The 27857-nt window shown below is 37.3% G+C and overlaps 1 protein-coding gene across 1 annotated transcript; it reads right to left on the bottom strand.

Annotated features, from left to right (window-relative positions):
* Nucleotides 1-521: 521 nt before the first annotated feature.
* On the bottom strand, nt 522-25790 carry ATP6V1B2 (ATPase H+ transporting V1 subunit B2). Its single transcript, XM_055300282.1, has 14 exons — nt 25618-25790; nt 19141-19196; nt 13979-14077; nt 13124-13217; nt 12919-12996; nt 12352-12491; nt 11876-11977; nt 11436-11533; nt 10178-10301; nt 8458-8608; nt 6449-6531; nt 4969-5073; nt 3981-4110; nt 522-1955 (listed from the first exon to the last, which is right to left on the bottom strand). Exons 1-14 carry the CDS (start codon nt 25751-25753, stop codon nt 1816-1818), a joined length of 1536 nt encoding a protein of 511 aa, XP_055156257.1. The 5' UTR covers nt 25754-25790; the 3' UTR covers nt 522-1815.
* Nucleotides 25791-27857: the final 2067 nt, after the last annotated feature.

Here is a 27857-nt window from a genome sequence, read left to right as displayed (position 1 = left end):
GTATTTCATTTACTGTTTATCATCCTCTATCATTTATTGCAGATAGATCTGAAACAAAGAATGCTATACAACACCTGCAGTAACTCTCAAGCTTGGATCAAAATACACCACACTGGGGATCCCTGGGTGGCTCAGCGGTTTAACGAGTGCCTTTGGCCCAGGGCGCGATCCTGGAGTCCCGGGATCGAGTCCCACGTCAGGCTCCCGGCATGGAGCCTGCTTCTCCCTCCTCCTGTGTCTCTGCCTCTCTCTCTCTATGTCTATCATAAATAAATAAATCTTTTTTAAAAAATACACCATGCTGGAAGATCTATTACTGTGGAAAGCGTGTGAAAGGATAGAAAGGGCAGCCTAAGACAGGATATAAAAACTGGGCCATTTCCCTATAACATAGAGGACAGTTCACAACTCTGGTCATGATGTTCAAAACTGTAAATCAAAGAGGTACATTATTATATATTATATATCCATTTGTTGATACTGCTTTTCTGATTAGAAGATACAGAGTCACTTTAGGTAACTTCCATTTAATTTAACATTTATTTTCATTTTATATCCAGATGTCACATTTTCTACATTAAAATATAATCATGCTGACTCCCCCCACCCCCTGCACCCTCAGAGAAAAAAGTGAAGAACTTTACACAACTGGAAAGATGGAATGCACAAAGAAGTTGCTATTGCACCAAGTAACAAGGAACACAAAGAGACCAAACAGTAGACATAGCCAAAGTGCATAGAAGACAGCTCAGGGCTCACAGCAAGGAGCGAGAATTAAAAGGCTAAAGCTTTTAAATGCTATCACTTGTGCCACAAAGATTACCCTGAAAAGGTAGAGATGGGTCAGAAAACAGGACCAAATAGGGGATCTTCCAGAGGCTGCTAACAGAGTTTAAAATATCCATTCACAGAAGAGCTTTCTCCTCCCCACCTTGCCCTCAGCATCTGGTAAACACTTTAGAAACTTAAACCACTGTTAACATGTCAGAATGTAGAATGGATATGGGTTTTTCTTTCTTCTTTTATTGTACCCCAACTCTTTCGAAGCAACAGTTCTATTAGTTATTTTAATTATGATTCCTCTGCAGGGAAACACAGTACGGATCATTAAGACAAGGCATCTCACTACTATCAGATCAATGCCAGCTGTGCAAAAGCTGCAGGATTCTGTGTTACTCAGAGGGAGGGAGAACAGTAAGACACAGGAGTCCCAACTCATAAGGACTAAAGAGAAAAAGGAAACTCCTTTTCTAATCTAGTCATTAAATAGGAAAGAGCAGGTGGACAGTAAAAACCATCTGCTTAGAGTAGCAGCACAGACCTATGGGCACAGCAACAATCCAAAACCCAAATGCTCAGGGAAGAGGCTCTTGGCTCTACAGAGAGGAGGCTTCTTTCAGACCTGATCCTAGCTCTAACTTGGGAGATCAAAGCATTATAACTTCAGACAATGATAACTCTTGAGGGGGCTGAGAGGTAAGGTCGAGGAGACCATATAATGAAGACATTATTAGGCAACTAACTACACCACTATGTACAAACACACACATCCATAGGAAAACTGTACCTCCATCCCTGCAGCTACTTTTAAAAAAGCACTGATGATCCAGGTTTTCTGAACAGGGGATATTTTAAAGTCTGTTAGAAGTTTAAAACATTGCAACACTGGCACAATATGTTACCTATTCTTTGTTTTTAATTACAGGGTAACAAGGTAAACTCCAACACAAAGATGGGGGGATGGGGAGTGCAAAAGGAATAAAGAAAACAGAACCAGTATTTCACAAGTGTATCGAGCCAGCGATGAAGTAGCAGCTAATGCTTTGCAGAGTCTCGAGGGTAAAATTCACTCAGCGTGCTCTGAGGGATCCTCTTCAGCATTTCTTTGGGGAAGATTCGGAGTAGTTGCCAGCCAATGTCCAAAGTTTCATAGACAGTGCGGTTTTCATAAGGACCTTAGAAAAAATTGAAATTGAATGAATAAAGGCAAACTACTTGCAACTTATCAGTGTTAATATTTATTCCACGTATGACTGCTATAGGCATAAAGTATTAAAAAAAAAAAAAAAAAAAGAAAGAAAGAAAGAAAGAGACAAGCAGTTAGGTCTCCTAACACTGGATGCAACCAAATGCGTAGGCGAGGGTTCAAAGAGTCAGTACCATTAGAAATCAGAGTAAAGGGATCCCTGGGTGGCGCAGCGGTTTGGCGCCTGCCTTTGGCCCAGGGCGCGATCCTGGAGACCCGGGATCGAATCCCACATCGGGCTTCCGGTGCATGGGGCCTGCTTCTCCCTCTGCCTGTGTCTCTGCCTCTCTCTCTCTCTGTGACTATCATAAATAAATAAAAAAAAAAAAAAAAAGAAATCAGAGTAAAGGGCAAGGCCTACAAGCTAGAGGCAGCAGGCCATCTAGTGTGTGGGGGACAACTCTGTGGACAACTGGGTAGGATTCTAAATACCTGGAGTAATGAAAACTAGACCCAGCGTTTTGTCTATGGATTGAAAAAGGCAGTTTTCCAGGAACAGAGGATGACTGCCATCTGAACACTTTGAATAGGTCAGCTGTTTTCAAAGTTGTTACTAGCTATTCTTAATAGCAGAGTCATCATTATTCTGCAAATAAATTTAATTTCTTAACCAAGGAATCAGCGCCTGAAATTCTGGGTTCTTTTCTCTACCAGAAGAATTTCAATTTTTATCTTTTTAAGGTATTATAGTTTTCCATTAAAAAAATTATACATATTTTGTGGGGTTCAGTGTTAATAAAACATGCATCAAATAAATATAAGAGTGTAGTGTGATGCATTATTCCAAAGTTAACACATCTGTGTTGAGTACCAGTAAGGTCAGAACTAGTGGGAAGGGAGAGACCAAACAGCTTTGAAAACTATACATGTGCTATGTAATGAAAATCATTACAGTCTTTTCAGTATAGGGGCCTGCAATAGAATCAATAATAAATTTAATCAGGAAAAATGAGGAAAAAGCTGGCACTAACAACCAGGATGATGGGACAAGGGTTTGGAGTAGGTCTTAAGACTCAAAGTGTGGTCAGAGATCAGCAGCTTTCCGCATCACATGGGAAACTTGTCTAGAAACAGGATCTCTGGCCCTATCCAGATCTACTCAATCAGAATCTGCAACTTAACAAGCTCCCCAGTTGATTCAAAAGCATATTAAAATTTGAGAAACACTGGACTAAGGTTCAGTAATAGAAGTGAAACCGGAACAGGATATTTTAAATAAGAAAAACAGAAATCAGTAAATATTTGATCACTGGGAATTAAAGGAATAAAGTTATGAATAATGCCCAATTATTGAGCTTGGGCTAGGTAGGATAATGTTCATGCAGGAGGTAGACAAAATGAAAAGGGAATCACTAGCCAGGTGGCCAGCTTAAAAAACAAAACCAAAAAACTTTGGGTTCTGACCACTCTGAGCCTGAAGAGATGGCACCATGAACAAAGGTATCCTAGTTGGCCGTGTGTGATTAGAACTTCAGAAAGAGGGTATCACACACAGCAATTCAGTCACCAGCATAGGGAAAAAGTCAAAGCTGGAGAGGAGGAGGAAGCACAGAAAGAACAGGGAGCTAGGCCTTTGAGAACACAAACAATGAAGGAACAGGAAGATACAAAATCAGAAAAGGAGATGAAAATAAGCTGATCTGAAAAGCCCCAACTTCCCAAAGCAAGAGGAGGTCACTGCAGAGAGGTAAGGAGGAAAGAGAACCAGCAACGGAGGTGGCAGAGAAGGCAGCCAAGTGTAAGGAAGGGAAAAATTCAGATGGAAGCTAAACAGACTATGAAGTTGGAGGCAGAGAGGAGGGCGCCAGAGAGCTAAGTGCAAGAAGACATGAGTTGAAGAACCCTCTTCTCTAATCAGAAAGAAAATCATGTAGAAACCAATGCAAATGTGGGAAAGAAGTCTTCAAAACTATACATGAGCTTGTTTGTGTTTGTAAGAAAATAGTCATCTTACCCTGAGCAATGAAGTTCCGCTCAAACTTCTGCAGAAATTCCAAGTAAAGAAGATCATCTGAGGTAAGAGCTTCTTCTCCAACTACGGCTTTCATGGCTTGTACATCCTTACCAATAGCATAACAAGCATACTAAAGAGAAAAAAATATTTATATGAATGCAGATAAGATTTTATAAATGTTAACAATAATCCGGGCTATATATTAAGAGTATCTGTAGCTATCTTCTTCACAAGAGACCACAAACGGAATTTCACATTTACAAACACAATTCACATAAAGTTCATATGAAAGTATCAGAAAGATTTTATTATTAAGTAGTCTCATTGAGAAAGGAATCTTCAGGCATGTAGTCCATGGGCATTACTAACACTCTCTAAAAAATATACTTCCTCAATATGTCAATCAGCTTCCATTTTATAGAGCACTTGAAAGTCAGAACTCATACCACAGAGAAATCTACTTGAAGGTCAAGAAAAATATCCATGGTATGAGTAAGGTTGAACATTTCAAAAGTATCCTTTTTTATTTATGCTTGGTGTACACTCTCAAACAATCAGAGAAACCAAGGATTTCATAGAATATATAAAGCTGTATGTATCCCTTAGTGTTCTAGTCACTGCTTCATTTCTAAAGTACAAAATTAGAGAAGATTTTCAGGACTATTCTAATTATTATGGTTAAAATGGCCTTATGGCTTGTTTTTGTTTTATTTTTTATTTTACAAACTACTCGTACAGCATTAGATGTGGGTTTCAAGCATATTTTAATCTTGCTTATCAGCATCTATCCTTATAAAAAAAAGATGACTGCTTGCTTGATTCTATTGAATGATTATATATTCTACATGTAACCTATACTAAAATTCTACTTGGAAGGGGAATAAGTACAGTGATATGGGAGAAAGAGAAGAGATATAAGACAGCAGAAAGAATGGACTACAAAAGGTATTCTTTTCTTTAAGCACCATCCTTAAAAGGATATACCTACCAGCTGGTTAGATACATCAGCATGATCCTTTCTGGTCATACCTTCTCCAATAGCAGATTTCATTAACCGTGATAATGAGGGCAGCACATTAATAGGTGGGTAAATCTTGCATAGAACATACGGGAAAAAATACATTTAAGAACAAACTCAAGAATTACCAGAAACATTTTGAAACTCATTATTATCCCTTAAATTATATAAAACTGATGTTTCCTAGAGGGGTTCTAATATCTTTTGCTAGTAAGAAAATGAAGTGAGACTTTATGGCATAGTATTTAAGAATCAAACTCAAAAAATGAAGTCTACAAAAAGCAATATGATATTTTTTTTCAGTAGATTTTCACTAGATTTTTAACATTTGCCTATAGCATCAAATCTAAACAGCCTTCTGAGCTCTAACTCATAATGATGACATACCAAATAAAAAGATTAACAGTAAATAATTCCACCTAAAAGCTAATAGAAGTTGGCATCTGTTACAGAACCATCAATCTTTTTTTGATTATTCAGTCATTAAAAAAAAAAATCTTGTCATTTAACGACATGGATAGGCCTTGAGGGGATTATGCTAAATGATATTAGTCAGACAGAAAAAGATAAGTACTATTATGATCTCACTTATATGTGGAACCTAAAAAAACCCGTGAGCTTATGGATAGAGAGAGCAGACAAGTAGCTGCCTGAGACAAGGGCTGGGCAAAATGGGTGAAAGGGGTCAAAATGTACAAATTTCCAATTACAAAATGAAATGTCATAAAGATGTAATCCAGAGCATAAGGTCTATAGTATGCATAATACTATATTATGTATCTGAGAGTGCTAGGTAAAGTTCTCTCTCTTTTTTTTTAAAGACTTTATTTATTTATTCATAGACACAGAGAGAGAAAGAGAGGCAGAGACACAGGCAGAGGGAGAAGCAGGCTCCACGCAGGGAGCCCGACGTGGGACTCGATCCCGGGTCTGCAGGATCACACCCCAGGCTGCAGGCGGCGCCACACCGCTGCGCGACCAGGGCTGCCCTAAAGTTCTCATTTTAAGGAAAATGCACTTTGTAATTATGTGTACTGAGGGATGTTAACTGGACTTACAGTGATCATTTTGCAATATATATCAATATCAAGTCATTACTTTGTACAGGTAAAGCTAATATAATGTTAATTATACATCAGTAAAAAAATTAAAAATGTATTTTTTTGTATTAATAAGGTTGGTAGATATTACTATGGAAGAGAAGACCCATAAAAGTTCTTTGAGACCACTGACTCCATTTTAAGGCACAGTACAGAAAAGTGGAAACTTAATTCTTAATACTGCTACTCTTACAACAGGATTTTGGTATATAGAGATGACAATTACATGAGAAATAAGTTATTATTTTCTAAAAAAATAATTCCTAGGAGTGAAGTCAAAGTCACTAATCCCTAAGGATGACTGGAGAGCCAATGTTTAAGCTTCATAGTACTGCTGAAATGTCACACACCTGTCTGTTGTGTAGTTGCCTGTCCACGTAGATCTGCCCCTCGGTAATATATCCAGTCAGGTCAGGGATGGGGTGAGTGATATCTACCAGAGAAGACATCTGACATTAGTCTCAGTGTCCATGGCATACAAACAAATCCACAGGAAGTGAGTGTGCATTACCTACAGCATTACATAAAATGGTGCTCTTTAAAATAATTTTCTGTGATAAAAGAAAAGTGCTGTATCTGTGCTAATATGTTAAGCCACCAGACAAATGTGGCTACTGAGCACTTGAAATGTTGTTAACGTAAACAAAAAACTTTATTTCAAATTTCCTCTAATTTTAGTGAACTTTAGAATTTAAACAGCCAAATGTAGCTAGTGGTTATCATATTGGATGGTATTACTTACAGAGCTGCAGCACAGTTACATACGTATTAGCACATAAGGTAATACAGCTTTCAGAAAAAGTACCATTTCTCCTAGTTATTTCTCCCCAAAATATAAATAGAACTCCATTTTAAACACAAAGTTCCCCAGCAGAGGATTGCCAATTTAATATATGTTGAAAAAACATTCTTAGTTCATAAGCTATTTCAGATGGATACACACCATTTCAATATGGAAAATATAGGAATGTTAGATGAACAAAATTCCACTATGCGGTCAGCACTAAAAAAGTTCTATAAAGCAAGATGTTCCTAAGTTGGTTAAATTACATAAAGTAATTTCTTAGGTACTTTCTTGGAACAAATAATGTTTATCTCAGAGACAGTGTAGTGTGAATTACCAAATCAGACTGCCTGGGTTCTAAAGCTATCACTTCTTAACCTCAATAGATTACTTTAACCTCCCTGTGCCTCAGAGTACAGCATTTACCTGAAAGCTGCTACGAGGATCAAATGAGGTTAATACTTGCAATGTAAACAGTGCTCAATTATAATGTTATTATTGTTTCTGAAAATGCCTTGTAAAAGTGCTTTCTAAACACTGAGATAAGGACAAAAAAGGAGAACAGAAGAGGAATACTGACTGGTTTCATCTCCAAGCATACACTCAAATAGGCACTGCAGCGTGTGCTTTCACATACAAAATTGTAAAACAGAGTCATTTTCAATCAGCCTCTGGTGATCACTCTGTCCCTAAAGTCTTGGTGGCATTTACTATTTGTGCTCTTCATCTGATACTTAAGCTACCTTAATTTATTGGTGCATGTACATAAAAATATCCAACTAAATTAACTTATGTTAAATAGAGACTGAATTAAAAAAAAAATTTCCTCATATCTAGATCAGTGTCACACAAATAGCAGACATTCAACAGTAACCTAATAAATGAAAACTGAAAATTCTAATTACAAAGAAAATTGTTTTTCTTCTTCCATAAAGGGAAGATTATTATTATTTTTTAAGATTTTATTTATTTATTCATGAGACACACAAAGAGAGAGAGGCAGAGACATAGGCAGAGGGAGAAGCAGGCTCCAGGCAGGAAGTGCCATGTGGGACTCAATCCCGGGACTCCAGGATCGTGCCCTGAGCTGAAGGCGGACGCTTACCCACTGAACCACTCAGGCATCCATAAAAGGAAGATTATTATAGGCAGTTTACAAATGAAAATTTTCATTTAGAAACAAATCACTAGTTAAGAAATTCTCAAAGGATAAGCACTCCAAAGAATTTCAACTCCACAACAAATGAACATAGGGGGAAAATGCAAACGAAGAAACAGACTCTTAACTACAGAGAAGAAACTGAGGGTTACTGGAGGGGTGGTGGGTAGGGGGATGGGTAAAATAGGTGATGGGGATTAAGAAGGGCACTAGGGATGAGCACCAGGTATTGTATGTTAGTGATGAATCACTAAATTCTATACCTGAAACTAATATCGCACTGGATGTTAACCAGCTGGAATTTAAGTAAACACTTGGAAAGAAATTAAAAAATTTCAACTCAAAAACATAGATGTTCTTAGAATCAAGTCTTTACAATGATTAGGTCTGCTCTAATCCAAAGACCAAAAACTTACCATCATTTGGCATGGTGAGAATAGGGATTTGAGTAATGGAACCATTTCTACCTTCTACTCGACCAGCGCGTTCATATATTGTAGATAAATCTGTATACATGTAACCTGGGAAACCTCGTCGACCAGGAACCTCTTCCCTGGCTGCTGAAACCTGACAGTAAGACAAGAAGGAGAAAATCACATACTAGAATATGAAAAGAAAAGCTTAGAACACATTTGCCTGAACATGCTCAATCACAAAGTTGGAAGCATCATCTTTTAATTTTAAATACTGTCTCTAGAAGAAGATATAAAAATTTACCAATACAAGTTCAGATTATTCTGCAACAAAAACGTTGACAACTGGGGACCAAAAGTTTTTTGCTACAGTCCTATCACCATAATGAAAATCTTCAATAACTTGCTAGAAAAAAATTTCCTTGCAATTTTATAAATCAAAGGAAGCTATTTTAGAACTAGAAGAACATTCTTAGTTCAAAGATCTATTTCATGCCATGGATCTTGCCATATTAATATAAGCTAATGATAAAAAGGTCAAAAGGGAAGGAAATATATACCAGGAATCATTTGATGCAGTTTACATATTTAATTTAATCCTCACAATCCTTCCAAAATGAGGAAGGAAATGTTGTTAACCCCAATTTACAGTTGGAACCAAGGGTCAGTTAAATAATTTCCCAAAATTACAGAGCCAGGAAGTCCATTCATTGCACAACATAATACTTATGAACAGTCTTTCTCCTGGAGACATGAACATTACATTACAGCCAAACCCTAAAAGCATTAAGCCCAACTTTCAGGTGCTACTTTGGCACCTCTAAAAGAGTATGCCATAGCAGTGTTACTCAAAGTGTGGTCTGCAGGCCAGCTTTTATTAATGTGCAATGAGATAACACAGAAAGTAGGGTAAGCATTTGAAAAACTCTAATGGCAATCTAAGAATAATTTTGTCTGTTGAAATTAGTTAAAAAAAAAAAAAAAACCAGGCTTATAAGTTGTGTATCTTCTTTAAAACATGCCCTTTTCTACTAACTCATTTTAATCCTACTTTAGAAAATTATTGGTCTGTGATGGAAGGAAAAAAAGTCCTTTACTAGAAAAGCACTGCAACAGAGTAAGATATGGTGATAGATCTCAGGGACTTTTAAGAAGCTACATTTTTATGTAGCAGGTCTCTTCAAAGTCTTTTTTCCCCTTTTCACATGTTTAAAAGAGTAACTTAATCACAATTTCAATAACTTGTATTATAATGAACACTCCAAACTTCTGGGTGTAACTGCTAGAATCTTAACACCTAAATAAACACCAAGTTTTCTAAAGGAAAAAGTTCTAAACAGGGTGCTGTTAGAGTATGCTCTTCATTTATTCAAATACTAACATTATTAAAAATGAAATTCTGAAGAGGGTTAAAAATTGACAATTTGGACAAAGAACATCCTGGGAGAGTAACTGAACAAATAGCTTGCATCATTCATTCCCTTTTAGAATAAATTTTTTTTTTTTTAGAATAAATTCTTAAATGCATAGAGATGTGACAGTATGACTAGGCTAATGATTTAAATCTCATAATCATTTCAACTAAGTTGACAGTTTTCCTTCTCAATTAATTAAGGTATTCTACTAATATATGAGTGAATTTAAAAAAACATGATTAAAAAAAAATGAAAACTAAAGAGACACGATAACTCTAAAAAGTAATCCATTTTGAGAAAAAAGTTACCTCTCGAAGTGCTTCTGCATAAGAACTCATATCTGTTAGGATAACCAATACATGTTTCTCACACTGATAGGCCAGAAATTCAGCTGTAGTTAGAGCCAAGCGAGGAGTGATAATTCGCTCAATACTGAAATGGAACATTAAGTCCTTTGTTATTACAATAAAAAGGCCAAAGACAAAACAACATGATTCTGGAAATTATAGTTTCCCTTCAAAGTTTATTTTATTTTATTTTACTTTATTTTATTTTATTTATTTATAAGATTTTATTTATTTATTCATTAGAGACACATAGAGAGAGAGAGAGAGAGAGAGAGAGAGAGAGAGGCAGAGACACAAGCAGAGGGAGAACCAGGTTCCATGCAGGGAGCCCAATGTGGGACTCAATCCCGGGTCTCCAGGATCACACCCTGGGCTGAAGGCGGTGCTAAACTGCTGAGTCACCTGGGCTGCCCTCTCTTCAAAGTTTTAAATAAATTCTGGGAAACTTAAATATGTTTAAGTTTTAAGTAAATAAATTTATTTTAATAAATAAGAAAGCAATTATTACTTTAGAAGTAAGCAGTCATATATTATATATTTTCATAAGAATTACTTAATGCTACAAAATTATATTATTTTAGAAATGGGTCCATAATTACTCAAATTATATCCCTCTCGGGATCCCTGGGTGGCTCAGCGGTTTAGCGCCTGCCTTCGGCCCAGGGAGTGATCCTGGAGACCCGGGATCTAGTCTTACATCGGGCTCCCTGCAAGGAGCCTGCTTCTCCCTCTGCCTGTGTCTCTGCCTCTCTCTCTCTCTGCAGGTCTCTCATGAATAAATAAAATCTTTTTTAAAAAAAATTATAGCCCTCTCAAAACTGAGAGAGAAACAGAGAGGAAGGGAGGGGAAAAAACAAGAGTGGCTAGTTCTCAGCCAAGAACTAGAGAGAAGGAAAAGAATCATTTATTGAATATGGTCTGGGTACTAGATAACTTACATGTATTCTCTCATTTAAGAAGTACAATAACTATATGAGACAAGTATTATTCGTCATATTTTCTGAAAGAGAAAACTGAACTTCAGAGCCTACGTGATTCGTCAAAAGCCAAGTAACCAGCAAGACATAGAGCTTTAATTAATTTAATTATTTAATTAAACACAGCTCTCCCACTCCTAGCCCCATGTTGCTTTCACTGTAACATTTTACTTTCCTTGCCTTAAGTACCATTTTTTATCTGAAGCCTGAGTGAACAGAAAGAAATAGCTCTATTTACTTACGTTGGGTCATTAGCCAAGTTCAAAAAGAGGCAGACATTGTCCATTGAGCCATTTTCTTCAAAGTCAGATTTGAAGAACCGGGCAGTTTCCATGTTTACCTAAATAGCAATGAGTTTATCAGTGCTGGGAGAAGAAAAATTCCCAGTATTTCTGAGGAAAGCTCATCTATGGATCTACACTGTTCCTTCTTTTGAAATCTCAAGAACCTCCAAAATTTCAAAAACAAAAGCCAACAGAGTAAAAAGCCTGCTTTGGACATAAAGAAAATTATTCTTAAATTTTGTAGTCAATGTTAAATTTTAATCCTGAGTTTACCCAAAATGCCAAGTTGTAACTCCTCTGCCTAGAAATAAATCCAAGTATGTGTGTTTTGTTTTCTACACTGTTCTAATAAAATAAACAATCTTATTTGTTACGCTAAAACAAAAAAAAATACTTACACCCATAGCAGCAAATACAATTGCAAAATTTTCCTCACTGTAGTCCACCACATCTTTGGACTTCTTTACCAAACCAGCCTGGCGACAGATCTGAGCTGCAATCTGATGAGAAAGTACAAAAGAACTGAGTTGAGCTCTAAAATAACATTTCTACATCAAAATAACTTTTATCCCAAACTTTTTGGAATTGCAATTACATATATGAAATAATGTTCTAAAGGACTTTACCCAAAAAAAGCTATTTTGTATTTTTGTAAAGATTTGTAAGAGTAAGCAAGAATATAGATATCAGGCATGGATAAAGATTCAATTTAATTTGATTATATAAACAGTAACATTGAGTATTATTGAAATGGGTATTAAGTACAAGTGAGTATTGCTGAAAACCTTTTATTTGGCTTCTTACTAATAAATGAAGCATTTAGAAATTCTCCCTTGTTAAATTTCACACCAAACAGAGCCTACCTAGCTCTCACCTCATTGTGTGGTAAGCCAGCAGCAGAGAAGATTGGAATTTTCTGCCCCCGAGCAATACTGTTCATGCCATCTATGGCTGAAATGCCAGTCTGAATCATCTCCTCTGGGTAGATTCGACACTGAGGATTGATTGGCTGGCCTAATGCATTTCCAAAAGAGAAAATTAAGACATTAAGATTTTCTTTCTTCTCTTAGAAAGTCAATTATTTTTTAAAATCTGAAAGTTTAAGAAATTTTCCAATAGTCTTTTGTAGACTCACAAAACACATGGTAGCAGAATAAATTCCTAAAATTAAAGTATGCAAATAAGAGAAAAATCCTAATTTAGAAGCCATTTACATTTGAAAACTATCTACATTTCAGATACACAATACTTTATAATATCTTAAAATATTTTATATAAAATTTTAAGATGATTTCTAGAAAACAAATTTATTAAACATTAGAGCAATTAATATGGACTATATTGGTCATCTACTTAAAATATCACAAAAATCACTATTTGACAAAGATATAAAACAGAAGCTATTTTCTTCAAAAAACAGAAACCCATTTATTCATCCTACCCATGATGTCAAGGAAGTCTTCAGCCAGTACAACAGGACCTCTATCGATGGGTTTTCCTGATCCATTGAAGACCCGACCTGTGAAACAGTAACAGGACAGAATGGACTATGATTCAAATAGGTGTAATTTTTAAGAAACATCCCATGGAATTACGTTTAAAAGAAAACAGATCTCTGCTCAGAATGCATAATAACATCCATTTACCAAGCATATCCTCAGACACTGGTGTTCGGAGAATATCCCCAGTAAACTCACAGGACGTTTTCTTGGCATCTATACCTGATGTTCCCTCAAATACCTATTGAGAAAGACAAGTAATCAGAAGGGCAAAAGGAATTTAGACTGTAAGTACTTAAATATTATTTGTCTGTTCAACAGCCCATATAAAAATACATAAAAGGATACTATTTTCAATATAATGAACAAAAGAGATGTCCATGGTGATGAACCAAATTGCCAACCTATAGACCAAGGATCATGACTCTAGTCCACCTCCATCAAACATCAAAATGTTTTCACATTTTTAAAGGGTTTAAAAAAACAAAAAAGGAAAAGGAAGAAGAATATGCATCAAAGACCTTAAGTGGCCTCACAAAGCCTAAAAAATTTATTATCTAGCCTTTTACAAAAATCTGCTGACCCTTGCTCTAGATCACTTTTTAGGGGAATACGTATTTGAGAAAACTGGTATTTCCTATAATTCGTAACATTAAAAACTAGGTATTATAAGAGACAACTTAAGGAAACAGACTCGGATCTTGTTTTGTTTTCATCCCATAACCTATAAATTCTGCCTTTCATCTCTCTCCTTCCATGTGATTATCTGCTTTGTTTTAACCATTTAAAAAAAAAAAAAAAAGGTTATTCGCCAGTGGCAGTGGAGCTGTTGGGCTAGAATGGATACAGGTAGCCAACATTAGGCAAGACGAGAAAAAATATTTTCTCCCCACAGCCAGTAATCAGTCTCTAAAGACAGACTTACGCTACGATCTCTAAAAAAGGTAAGAGGTGTTCCTTATATTTTTGTTCAACTGGCCAGGTTTTGAAAGTGATACTTACCTGAACCACTGCTTTGGAACCACTAACTTCTAGAACTTGCCCACTTCTCTTCGTGCCATCTGGTAATGTCAAGTGGACAATCTCAGCATATCTGGGAAACTATACAGGAAAATATAAAAGATCAATAACCAATATTTTAAAACTCCCCATATTACTCTATATGCTCCCCCACCCCCCCAAACCACACAGATATATACTAAGAGTCTATAACATCCTCAGGTAACATCTTTAAAATACTTAAACACTGGCACATAAAATGGTAAACACAGCATAAGGTCCAGAGAAAGCTCCCTAAAAATAGAGCAATTACATTTTTCTCCCATGTATATGTTTTAAACTCTGAGACTAAAGAAAAGGCATAAAACTTAACAATAACCATGCTCCCACTACTCAGAACTGATGTTTGCTTCTGGGCCGTTTGTATACTCACCTGTATACTTTGTGGGGAGGCAATAAAATGCCAATTAAAAATACAATAATTGCTATCATAAGATAAATGCTCACCCCTCAAATTCTCCTAACCAAATATATATTCCTCTTCCACTTTTAGTATTTTAAAATACTAAAAGGTTTTCAAAAATAGATTTTAGTGTTCTATTTATGTAAATGGCAACATACTAAATATATCATCCTGCAACTTTTCATTTTCTTCACTTGGCATTTTATAGATTCTGTTATGTATGGTAATATTTACCTCATTTTTTTCAACATAATCTGTTGAAAAGTACATCACTACTTTGAGTGATATGAAGGTAAATACCTCTCAATTAAAATATGGTGCACCACTGTGAAACTTTTGATTGTGGAGATGCTAGGGTGAATAAATGGGTATACAAAACAAATGTAGTTGAAATCAAATGACACATTTTATTTAATTGTCCTCTACCAATGGAGTTCAAGGTTGTTCCAAATTTACACTATACAAACATGCTACGAGAGCATTCTAACATGTGGCTCCTCATGCCATATGGGTTTTCCCTAAGGTATCTGGTTACCATGTGGTGGGCTACATAAAGGCTATGCCCGTTCTTTAAATTTTCAAATTACTCTGCAAAGGAACTGTATTTACAGTTTCCTGAGCAGTATACAAAATCATCTTTTCCTCACATTGATGCCAATCTTGTATTATTAAACTTTAATTTCTGCCACTTTGATAAAATAAAAAAAAATAGCATCTATTCAACTTGGATTTTCCTATTTTTCCTAATACTGAACAGCTTTTCATGCTGTTTGACAATTCAAACTTCATTACCTACGACTGGCTTATATCTCTTATTCACTTTTCAAGTGGATCTGCTTTTTCTTTAATGTGTAGGAGTTTTATAGATTCTGGATATTAATCCTTTTTGTAAAATATGTGCTTCCACCGTTTCTTGTCTTTTAATTTTGTTTATGGTATCTCATCATACAAAAGTTTCAAAACCTTTTATGTAATAAAATGACTTGTCTTCCTTTATGATTTGTGCCTTTTGTGCCTTGTTTAGGAAAACCTTCTAATCTAAATTCATACAAATGGTCTTCAGTTTTGTCTTCTAATAGGTTCTTCAGGTTTAGGCCTTTAATCCAATTGGCTTTGTTTGTGGTATGCAATTTTATTTTTCTCATTTTCATTCTTTCTCACATAGAAAGTCAATCACCCCGATATTATTTGCTAAGCAGCACAACATGTCCCCCATTGACTTGTAATGCTGCTTTTACCATTTACCAAGTCAAATATCCAGCGTGACAAGACCCGGTTTCAGGGTGCTTAATTTTGCTCCAGTGATACAACTGCTTATACCTGCACCACATCTTTAATCTTAATTACTTTATCCCTAACTGATTCTGTTGCCTAGTGGAATCAATATATTTACCACTCAGTCTTTTCATTCATGAAGGAATCTCCAATTATTTTAAGTCTTCCTTTATGCCTTTCAACAAAGTTTTATGGTTTTCTATAAATAATGAGTTACGGTATACACAACACTCCTGATTTCTCGTAGACTGACTGTGTCCAACAACTCTGTATTATACCATTGTTTCTAATAGTTTGCCCACTGAATGCCTTGGATTTTCGTTAATTTTAAGACCAAGATATGATGACAGCTGGCCCTTTTCCCTCCTAACACCTTTATTTGGTTCCAAATACAAAGATGGACAGTGGTGGTGACAACCAGACATCCTCATCTTACTGATGATTTAAAGGAGAACGTTAACCAGAGTCTCTCCTTAAGTATGTTGTTTGCTATAGGTTATGGCTGGATATCTTGTAAGAGGTTAAGTATATTCTACTCCGTATTTCCAAAAGATCTTTTCTTTTTTAAAGAAATGAGTAACTTTATCAGACACTATTTTTATCAAGAAGACCACAAGCTTTTGTATTACTAATTCTATTTGTCATAATTCCAGTGATTTTTTTTTTACAGTTATTTTTGCTTAACTCCAATATATGGCTGTACTTTTACTAAGAATTTTGGAATTTGTGTCTCTAAGTGAGGATAATTGTCTTTCTTTTCTAGTACACCCTTTGCTTTGGAAAGCAAAGATACACCAACTTTATAACATGAATTCAGTAGCAGTCTCGGTCTTCTACTCTGACATAATTTGTGAAAGATTATCTACTCCTTGATCTTTTAAGTCAAAAACAAAGCCACTCTAAATCTGGTGTTATAAAGCCATTCCTACAACTATATGTAATTTATTTGTGAGTTTTCCTCAGCTAGAGCTGTACTCTAAGCAAACATTCAACGAAACTTTTTAAGCACTCTTAAAATTATTTCCTCAAAATGTTTTCTAAAGTCCTTCTCACTATTCTCACAGCATCCCACACTTAGCCTTCATAGCACTTGCTTATTAGATGTGTTTATCTGCATTATATTTGCTTCTCCACTACATGATGTTCCACTGGGGGAGAGTCCATTGTTCACCATTATCTTCTATTCTAAGTGTTTAACATAATTGAAACATGAATATCTGGGGGGCACGTGTGAGGCTCAGTTTGACTTCAGCTAAGATCCAGATCTCAGGATCCAGGAATTTAGCCTGTGTCAGACTAAGCAGGGAGTCTGCTTGTCCTTCTCTCTCTGCCCATCCCCCTGCTCGTGCTCTTTCTCTTCTCTCTCAAATAAACAAAATCTTTAAGATTTCTGCCCGGTGCTGTGAAGAAGCAGGGCTGTACTTCCCCACATCCAGGAAAGTGCTGGAGCTGAGGTCTCCAAAATATGGTTTAGACGTCGTTTGAAGTCAACCCTTAATCAGTAACACTGACCGGGTACCTGCCATTCAGGCATCTGATGCCCAGTGATGGGTGGTTGTCCCAGTGAGGTTTTTGTTCTGTTTTGTTTTGTTTTTTTAGTAGAATCTTTTTTATTCAGAAAAAAAAACCCAAAAAACAAAAAAGTTTTCCAACCACACACAGGAGGGGTTTGGGTAGGGGGAGGTGTCTGTCCATCCAGCCCCAGCCCCCAGCCCATGTGGTTTTGGCAGCAATAAGAGGTGTGCGGTAATAGCCCAAAAAATAAAAATGGTGTACGTGTGTGTCTGGGGAGGAGAGGGGTGCAAAAGTAGTGGGGAGTGGTAGGGGGCGGGGACGGACGAGGTCAGTACTGGGAACACCGCAGGTGGGAAGCCATTTCATAACATTTCTTGTTGATCATACCACCGTGGACACCTTCTTTGCCCGTTAGCAGGACAAGCATCTTGGCAGTCATGGTGACAGTGATGTTGAAAGTGGACGCTTGTTGAAAGTGGGGAATATTTTTGTTTTCAATAACATACTAACAAAAAAGTTTCATGTTTTTAAAATATGAACCAAAAATGTTATCTAATAAAGATTGTAGGAAAAAAAGGAGAAGGATTAAAAAAACAAAAAACAAAGAAAGCTTCCTATTTTTCCCTCAAAATTAAAAGTGTAGGATCTTCTCTTTCACAAAACATTAATGTACACCTGCCTAAATCTTGCACAAATTGCACTATATTAAGACTTTGAATCAAATTGTAGACTAGTTGGAGACTGTGGTCAGGAGATAAATTTGTTCTGTTTAATCCTGAGGTTAATTTGCATAGGTACCTCGTGGGGGTTTTTGTTTTGTTTTGTTTTAAAGATTTTATTTATTCATGAGAGGCACAGAGAGGAAGGCAGAAACATAGGCAGAGGGAAAGGTGGGTTCCCTATGGGGAACCCGATGGGGGACTCGATCCTGGGACCCCAGGATCACAACCTGAGTCAAAGGCAGACGCTCAACCACTGAGCCACACGGATGCCCCTGTATAGATACCTTGTGATACACAGAAATATAAAAGTGATAAAACTGAAGCGACAATGCACTTTGCCCTTTCTTTTTAGAAATGTTTTTCAATTTATTTTCTGCTTCCAGAGGAGTCACATCTCAAACATACTTCCATCATTACTTTTCTCAACAAACTAATAATTGTGTGCCTTTCCCCCTAACGCACTCCAACACTAATCAGTATAGAATTACTGTTCTAGAGAGCATACTATATAAACTATTTTTTCCTGAAGATATTTTGATCATAGAGCTCAGGTAGGAGGCTTTTCCTAGGGTATTCAATTATGGTCTGTAATCTATGATAACAGCAATAGTGTTTATAATTCTTATGTATAGGTGAGGCTAAAAAGCCAACATATAACTAAGGATCCTTACAACAAACTAAGTAAAAACTGTTCTTTGCGTTAGGTTTTTAGTTACTGTTGAGATAATTTCTTCTTGTTTATTTGTTATTTAAATACCAGTGTCAGGCCCTCAAAGATAAAAGTAATTGTTCATTCACTCAAAGACCTTAAAATTTAGTAAAAAGAAAAAAAATTAGTAAAAAGGACAAATACTATTAAGAAATAATTAAAACTCATGGCAGTCTGTGACAAGAGCCATAAGATGCCACATAGCTATATAATAACCTAAAAGTTATAAAACACACTCACAGATTATTATTGTTTTTCCTCAATAAATCTATGAAGTACAACTGACACCCCCCTCAAATTTTTTTTAAATTTGCATATCCACTACTGGAATACAGTCTTCTGACTTTCAAAACTCATCTCCTATATAGCACTGACATTCAGACTAAAGAGTGGGTTAAGAATCATTAACATAAAATTTAAAGGACTTAGTGCCATGTTTTTAACTACATAAATGGTGAAATGATAATCATAGTGGTATTACCTTAACATGATCTAAGATCACTAGTGGACCATTGACTCCTGATACTGTCTTGTATGCTGGAAAGAAACAGAAGAATCAGCTTTAGTCAAACAGGACAACAACCTCCAATTATCTCTGCAGTATTACCAAAAAGCTCCTCTCTCTACTGCACCTATTATAAAACAGAGAAAACAGATACAAATTTTTTTTATTGAATTTATAAAGCATGCCTGTACCTGTACACCTTTTCACCATCTACCCTCATCCAACCAAAGCATTATGCATTCTTACCATATGTCAGTCAGTCTAAGGACCCAGGATACAAAAACAAAGGAGGCACAGAGGGGCAGAGTTATTTTAAGAGTTCCCAGTTTTATATGGAGAAGGGGGATAGAGTTAAGGTCTGTTTAACAGTGGTATAGAGGGTTTGTGGAGCAGAGCAAAATCCTAACAGTTCTTACCTAGAAGAGAAAAGGAGATGCTTTAGAGGTGACACTTAGCAAAGTAGGTAAGGGAAAGGAAAGCCTCAAAAACTTTAAGCATAAGTGACAGAACTCACAAAGGAAATCTGAGAAAATGTCGAAATCTGAGAAAATGTCATCTGTGAGATAAAAAGCGATCATTAAATGAGGTCATAAAAACCACAGGGAAAAGAGCTTTAGGAGAGGGGAGTGACAACAGAATGAAACACCAGAGGTCAAACAAGATCCTTTAAAAAAAAAAAAAAGTGTTACTGTCAGTTCAGAGGCTTCTATTTTCACTGCAAATTACTCTCTAGCAATAACTTATCTATTAGTCTATAAGGAACTACCCAAATCCTTCATTTTAGAAAGGAGGTAGCTATCCTGCAATTCTACACCTACAAACATGTCAATCAAATATAATGGGAATCAGGTATAAAACAGAACACTCAGGAGACAATCTAACAACATCAGAATTAACCACACTTCATAATCAGAACCGCTAAAAAAAGTAAATGTCTAAAGAAAACTTACTAGAAGGCTTTGAATAGGTGATGAAAATCTGTCAACTAATTGAGAATTTTTCACTTGTTTGATTTCTTATGAGGTCTTGGGATAGAGATTTCTGGCACAAGTGTAGACTCCCGAGAATGAGGAAACCATTTACTATAACCATCTGTCCACTCAGGGGGCTTACGAACTTAAAAACCATTTCTCCATCCAGGAAGCAAGTGCCCTGGTACGAATGCAGGGAGGAGGAAAGCAGTATCAGGGCACACACTTGTTATTCACACTCATAGGACATTTAAACTTAATACCAAATATTTGCTTGAATATCTGTAATTGTAAATATCTCAACAGAGGCTCCCAAATTATTTTTTAACCTAGATAATAAAAGGCAAGTCACAAATTTAAAAAGTACTTGAATGTATGGTACTGTAAAAGAATTAATCATTTGTTCCCTTTAAATTATAGAAAAATCTAAGCTGTTACATTTACTTTTATGAAAGTCCTTCCCACTGCATGAAAATAATCTAATACTCTTGAAAATAATTCCCACCTCTAAAAAAATTTATTTGTTGTTCTCATTTTTAGTGTGTTCAAGCATTCAGTTTTTAAATGACTTTCTAAAATTGCTATATAGAAATGCAAAGGGAGCTACATTTGAAACATACTTTCTTAGAACCTAGTTTTTTTTTTTTAATTTTTATTTATTTATGATAGTCACAGAGAGAGAGAGAGAGAGAGAGAGAGGCGCAGAGACATAGGCAGAGGGAGAAGCAGGCTCCATGCACCGGGAGCCCGATGTGGGATTCGATCCCGGGTCTCCAGGATCGCGCCCTGGGCCAAAGGCAGGCGCCAAACCACTGCGCCACCCAGGGATCCCTAGAACCTAGTTTTTAAAAATATAGAAACAACATCTCAAAACCTTCACTTAAACAGTCAGGGATAAGAGTAGGGTGTGGGCTGGTGGGGTTGGGGAGAGGATCTACTTTTGAGATTTAGAGGCAATTAATTGTCTTGAATAAAATCTAACCAACAAAACCCTTCAGGTTCTGAGAATTCTCTCTACTTTTTCCACCATGATTTGCACCTCCTTTGAACTTTAACCTCTACAACAAAGATGCTTCAGAATCTCATGTTTAAATTCAAGCTCATTTAAATTATGAAGTTTTGCCAGTCACAAGCAAAAGCATGACCAAGAGAAAAACTAGTCATTGTCTTTGCTGGAAACAATGAATCAACCTGACTCCTATTACAGAAGATTCTACTTCAATCAAAAGCAGTCTCTAAATTTGCAGCAATGTATACAGCCCTTAAAAAGCCTATAAATAATCATCCAAATTAACTGATTAATACCTACACCACTAATATATATTTAATAAGTATTTGTTAGGAATTCTCACTTAATCTCCATAACAGATCTATGAGTTAACTAATATTCCAAGTTTTAGAAGAGAAAAATGACTCTCAGAAATCAACTTGCCCAAGGACCTGAACTTACATAGTCTGGCTCCAAAGTCACTTGTTCTTTTAACTCTGTACTACAGCTCAAATTCCAAAACTGCACTGGTTGTTTTTTGTAGCCTGGTACACTCTTGTAATTATTTGCAAGAGTTACGTAGCTATACCACTCAAGATTAATTTCATGAGTCTGCAACTTTAGCTATGAAAAAAAAAAAAACTAATGCACTGGACAGTATTTCTCTTGTGTCTACATTTTGTCACTACTGCTAAACAATGTTTCTTTAATGGTAATATAGTCGCTGGAAGTTTTTAAGCAGAAAAGGGAGAACCTAATGGAGATGCTTACTTCAGCAGCTTCCCCTCACTGCAAAGCATGGAAAATGCAAGGGAACTACTTCAGATACAAATCAGAACTTAAGCAACACACTTGATTTAAATTAAACTGACAAAACACAAACTGAGCCAATGTTATAATTCAAACTAAATAAAAAATATCACCAAATTTTACATCTGAGGAGTGCTTTACACTTCACACAGAATATCTTCAGACAGATTACCTCATTTCAGCTTCACAAACTGCTGGGAGGTAGGCAAGGCTGATACACCACTCTACACTAAGGCTCTGAGAAATCTGTTACTAAATAGGAGAACCAGACTTAAAACTGGTTTTTGTTTGTTTGGCTTCTCCCCCACCCCCCACCCCCAATTCTAAGGTTGCTAATCTATGACCTTATAATAGTTCTGAACTTAGTTTACAATATAATTAAAAATATAGATGACACAGTTCCTAACATTTGTATTACAAACAGGTACTAGAAGACAGTTTATATAGCAACTATAGCTCTTTTTCATGATAATAAAACTATTTAAAAAAATACAAGAAGAGAAAATGATATCAAACACTACTTTTTAACTCTCGACAATATTGATATGGACTTTCTCACCATTACCATTAACAGCCCAAAGCAGAGAGAACAGTTTCAAGTAAGGCAGTCAAAGACATTAAGCTGCTCTTCTAAAAAGTCAAAACCCATTCACAAATTATACAAACATTTCTATTTACCAAAATAATGACCATTCTTCATTATGAAAATTTCCAAATGAGTACGAAGTTAGGTCTGCAAGGAATATTCAGAACTTCTGACGATACATATTTACTTTACATGTGAACACATTTTACAACCAAAAAGTTACATCTTTGATTCTGATCAAGAAGGCAATAAATATTTATGGACTAATATTTCAAAACCAAAATTTACAAAGGTTTTAAGAAGCACATGTTTTATCAGATGACATCCTCTTCCTCCTGTAGGATATGAGATTGTTCAACACTAGAAACACCACTTAATGATTGTGAAATTTTCAAAGAGAAAATTAGGCAGTCATTGCACAAGAAGAGATCCAGTGCTCTAGCCTCCACCTTATTAGCAAAACAAAAACCCCAAGCAATCATCTTCTATTGCACAAGAACAGCACAGACCCACACCCTGACAGGTGGGCAATGAGGGAGAGGTTCTAGAAAAAGGAGGCCTTACGATTTACTTGACTTTTTTACTAAGGCTATCTCTGCTTCATGAAATAAAAAACCTAAGGTTAGTTCTGATCTAAGGTCTCAAGATTATCTAATTCAAAATGTTCAGTGTCTAAAAGTTCTATATGTATTACTGAATTTTGCTCAAAGTTTAAACCACAATTAAGTTTTCTTTCCTTGTAAACTTAGAAATTCAACTAAAGTGCTCAAGATTATTTTAAGCCTGTGGATCTCATTTTCCATTTCTTGTTAACAGACTATAATCATGAAGTTGTTTTAAAACAGGATCCAATTTGTACAGTGGTACTGCCAATATTATTAGTCCCATTCCTTCATTCAAAAGCTCACATTAAATAACTACAATAACGTACCACCTAAGATGGTATAATCAATCTTTAGAAAAATTGAGGTTAAACAATATTTACTCAGAAGCAATGATTCCATCCACATTAAGAATAGACTAAATTATTAGAACAAGGGGTTTAAAGGCAAGTGATAAAACAATTACAAGACACCTTCTATGTGTCAAGCGCTGTACTAGGCACTGAGGATACGAAAAGGATTCCTGACTTTCAGTATGAAACATTGTATTGCAACAACTCTGTCAGGAGCAATCTCATCTGGAATTCTTTAGCCACCGGCTAAACGCGCAAAGAATGCTGAAAAACCAAACTCACTTCTCTTAAGGGTTAACAATCATAGAGTACTACTTATAAACAATTGTATTACTTCAGTTGATACTCTCTGAATTGACACAGAATGAATAATTATACGGGAAGTGGCTACTGCACCCTTACCATCATCTCCTAGAAGCACCACTAACGTCTATCTATTCAACCCAAAGAAAGGCAAAGCACGCAAATGCAATTCATAAAAGCAAATACGAATTGTTAGTTATCAATTTATTGTCAAAATCTATGTAAGAATGCAACATCTGTTCATGTTCCTGAAACATTCACTTCAGCTTATATAAGCCTCCAGGAGGCATTCTCTTAGATAATTCTCAGTGTAAAAATCACATCTCAGCAAACCATGGAATCAACTGTGTTTTCCTTCTTCCTCACGCTGCAGTGCTGTCATATGACCCAGTGACAGATCAGGATGGGATTAGTCAGACAGGAGAGCGCCTGGACTGAAACCCTTCATCTGAAATTCTTTTTAACCAGTTTGCCACCCACAAACCAACATTCTGGCAACTAACCAGAGCAAACATAGTCTCACCACCTGGGGAAACACCAGCTTTCCCAAGTTTTGAAGAGAGTCTATTTCCAGGGCTCATCCCCAATTCCTTAAGGAAGCTGCAAAGAGAACCGATGCCACACAACTGTATTGTTTAATAATAAAAATCCGTTTCTTTCAGAACGGCTGGGGAGCCCACTTAAAAGGCTTATTTATTAAGGTAGGGTTTTTTTTTTTTTTTTGGATTTATTTATTAAGGTAGGTTTTTTTTTTCTTTAAATAATCACAACATTTAAACATGCATATGATAAGTTTTGCATATAATAATACTGGCAAAGCTGCTTGGCTTTCCCAAGACAGCCTTGCATTTAACTGTGATAGGTTGAACTCCTCTGTAAATGAAGAGTCGACGGTAAAAAAAAAAAAAAAAAAAAAAAAAAAAAAAAAGTGAGAATTAAATGGAATTTTAGGGGCCCCTGCTGGTTCAGTCCATAGAGCATGTGACCCTTGATCTCAGGGTCGTGGGTTGAAGCCCCGGGTTGGGCTCAACGCCCAACGTGGAGTCTAGATAAAAAAAAAAAAAAAAAAAAAAGAAAGAAAGAAAGAAAGAAAGAAAGAAAGAAAGAAAGAAAGAAAGAAAGAAAGAAAAAACAAAAACAAAAAACAGATTTTTAGTTTCTGCTCTGTCAATAATTAAGTGTTTAAAGCCTGGCAAGCCCCCGTCCCTCCCAGAACCCTAAGCTTCCCAATTGTAAAATGAGAGGGTTAGACTAGATAACCTGCAGGGTACTTTTCAGCCGTAGCTTCTCTGCTATCAAGGCGTGCTCCGGCGCAGCGGCCCCTCCGCGGAACATCTCCCTCGGGCTGCGGGCCTGGCCTCCATCCACGTCAGCGACCGCACTACGCCGGCTCCCCCCGCAGGGGCTCCTGCCCATCCCTGGAGGTCCACACCGGCGGAGGGCGATGGGAAGGGGCGTTCCCTCGACCCCACAGACCCAAATGAGGTCAGGGGAAGCTTGAGACTGAAGGGGCCAGGCCGCGGCCCTCCCTTGGAGACGAGAAGCCAGGGCCCAACTCTCGGCTCCAGCCCAGGGAAGTTGGGGAGGGCGGGGCACGGGCCGGGAGCCCACCAACCCCGGGAAAAAGTTCTCGCCGCGGCTCCTGCCCTCGACCCACCCGGGTTTACGAGAACACGAGGTACACTCAGATCTCCTCCTAGGGACAGACTAAGGGGTCAGGGTGGGCGGGGTGGGGGGCGGAGAAGCAGACCCCCCTCCCCCGCTAAGCAAGTGAATGGGGAGCAAGAGGCTGAGCTAAGTAAGGAGCAAGGCAGGATTCGTCTCGTTCTCTGATACTCACTGAGGCGAGGCTGGGAAAGGTAGTTCCGGCTAACCGCCAGCGCTTGCTCCCGAGATCCCGCAACCGGCCCACTGGTGGGCACGGGTAGCTCGGGTGCGGCCCCGTTCACGATCCCCCGCATCGCCCGCAGCGCCATCTTGTCTCCTCCGTCCCGACTGGCCCCGCAGGCGCGCCGCGCAGGCGCAGATATAGCCGGGGTGGCCTAGGCTCCCGGCTCCGCCCATGCGCGCTGCGGGGCCTCGGCCTTGCCCCGCCCACGCCCCGCCCACGCCCCGCCCATCGCCCCGCCCCCTCGCGGCTCCCCTCCTGCAGCCTCGTGACTCCGGCTCCGGGTGGGCGGGGCTGAGTCCGCGCACTGGCGAGGGGAGCTGACCAGCGTGCTGCGAGGGAGGGCGCGGGGCCAGGGCGGCAGGGAGAAGCGTCGAGAGGGTCCCAGGAAGGCAAGACTTAATAAGAGAGGAAGGAAGAGAAGGAAAAAAGGGAGGCGCCTGAAGGCACGGAGGGGGAAGAAAGGCGAGCGCAGACAAGAAAAGGTCAACTGGTGTCCATTTCCATGACCTTGAATAACGAAACCTCAAATTCTGAAAAAGCACTTTGTAAAAGAGAAAGATGCTCTAGGGGCACCTGGGTGGTTCAGTGGTTGAGCATCTATCTGCCTTTGGCGCAGGGGGTGATCCCTGGGTCCTGGAATCAGAGTCCCGCATCGGGCTCCCCACGGGGAGCCTGCTTTTCCCTCTACCTGTGTCTCTGCCTCTCTCTCTCTCTCTCTCTGTGTGTGTCTCTCATCAATCAATAAATAAAATCTTTTAAAAGAGAGAGAGAAAAAATGAGTAAATTTGTTCTAGTGATTAACATAGGGCACTTTGTGCCATCATTTCTTGCACTTTACTAATCCAATGAATTCACTTATGCATCTATTCAAAAAACATAGGATGAAATATGTAGGGTACTGTTAGCAGTGTGAAACACAAAGTGTGACATATGTCGATACTATTTAAGAGATAGAACTCATATAAGAATGACTAGGTGGTTGTGGAAGACAGACAGGCCAGGCAGGCTTAGGTAGGGCCTGAGTGATTGAATTGATTGTGGTGCATTTTTTAGGTGGGGAATAGAGAAGGAAGTGAAGAACTTTGCAGGTGGTGGTGGAGGAAAAGTGAAAAGCTAATTGGGGATCTGTTTTAGTTACGTTTCCAGTGGAGTATTCTGAATGAGATTTCTATTTGATTATATAGGTAAATGCCTCAGGAGACGATACCTAGGCTGAATGAGATCAAAATTCATAACTTATCACCATGTAGGTAATATAGAAATAAAAGAAATAAGTCAGAGAATGGGTGTACTGTGGGGAAGTGCTAAAGACCACTTCTATGGGATCACTAAGATTAGGGGATGAACAAATGTAGAGTATCCTGCAATCAAATTTGGGATGATATTAGAGTTGGAGAAAACCTAGAACACATGTCCTAGAAGCAAAAGGAAGAGAAAAGCTTTAGGACAGATTATTGTATAATGCCAAAAACCAAAAAGAAGGCAAGTCATAAAAGTATTACAAATATTCATTGTATTTGGCCATTAGAAAACCATTATGATGTGATGGGACCATGGATGCTTAAGAGAGCAATAAACTTTTTCACATATGCGAAAATTTTAGGATTTGAACCATATGTCATGATGGTATATTACAAATTAAGCAAATATTACTTGGTTATTTAAAGTCTATTTTTAAGTGAATCTCATTTTCATGCCATTTGGTATAAATGCCCACAGCTCTTTTGAACCATACCACTGAAGCAAGTGTTCCTTAATTTTGAGTGATATTGAGAATCATTTACTATGTCTTAATAATTAAAGCAAAGAAAGAGAAAACAGTATGACACATAATGTTGCTTTAATTTCTGAGAATGACAATAATTAGGTTGGCAAAAACATAAGGAAACAAGAATTTTCATATTTATTGCTAAAAGTATAATTGGTATGATATCTAGAAAAGCAGTTTGGTGGTGTCAGACTCACCTATTTATCTATATCAGTATATATGATGAATATTTTCAATTATATATGATAAACATCACATAGTATTATATGATATGTGATCTATATTGATATACATATACATGGATATATACAGACATATTCATTGAAATATTTTAAAATAACAAAAATCTAGAAATAATCTAGATGTCCATTCCTAAATTATGGCCTATCAAGTCAAAGCTACTCCTTAACATTCAGCATAG

Source organism: Nyctereutes procyonoides, unplaced genomic scaffold (assembly GCF_905146905.1).
Source record: "Nyctereutes procyonoides isolate TBG_1078 unplaced genomic scaffold, NYPRO_anot_genome, whole genome shotgun sequence".
In the NCBI taxonomy this organism is placed as follows: Eukaryota; Metazoa; Chordata; class Mammalia; order Carnivora; family Canidae; genus Nyctereutes; species Nyctereutes procyonoides.
This window is presented reverse-complemented; position numbering and strand designations above follow the sequence as displayed.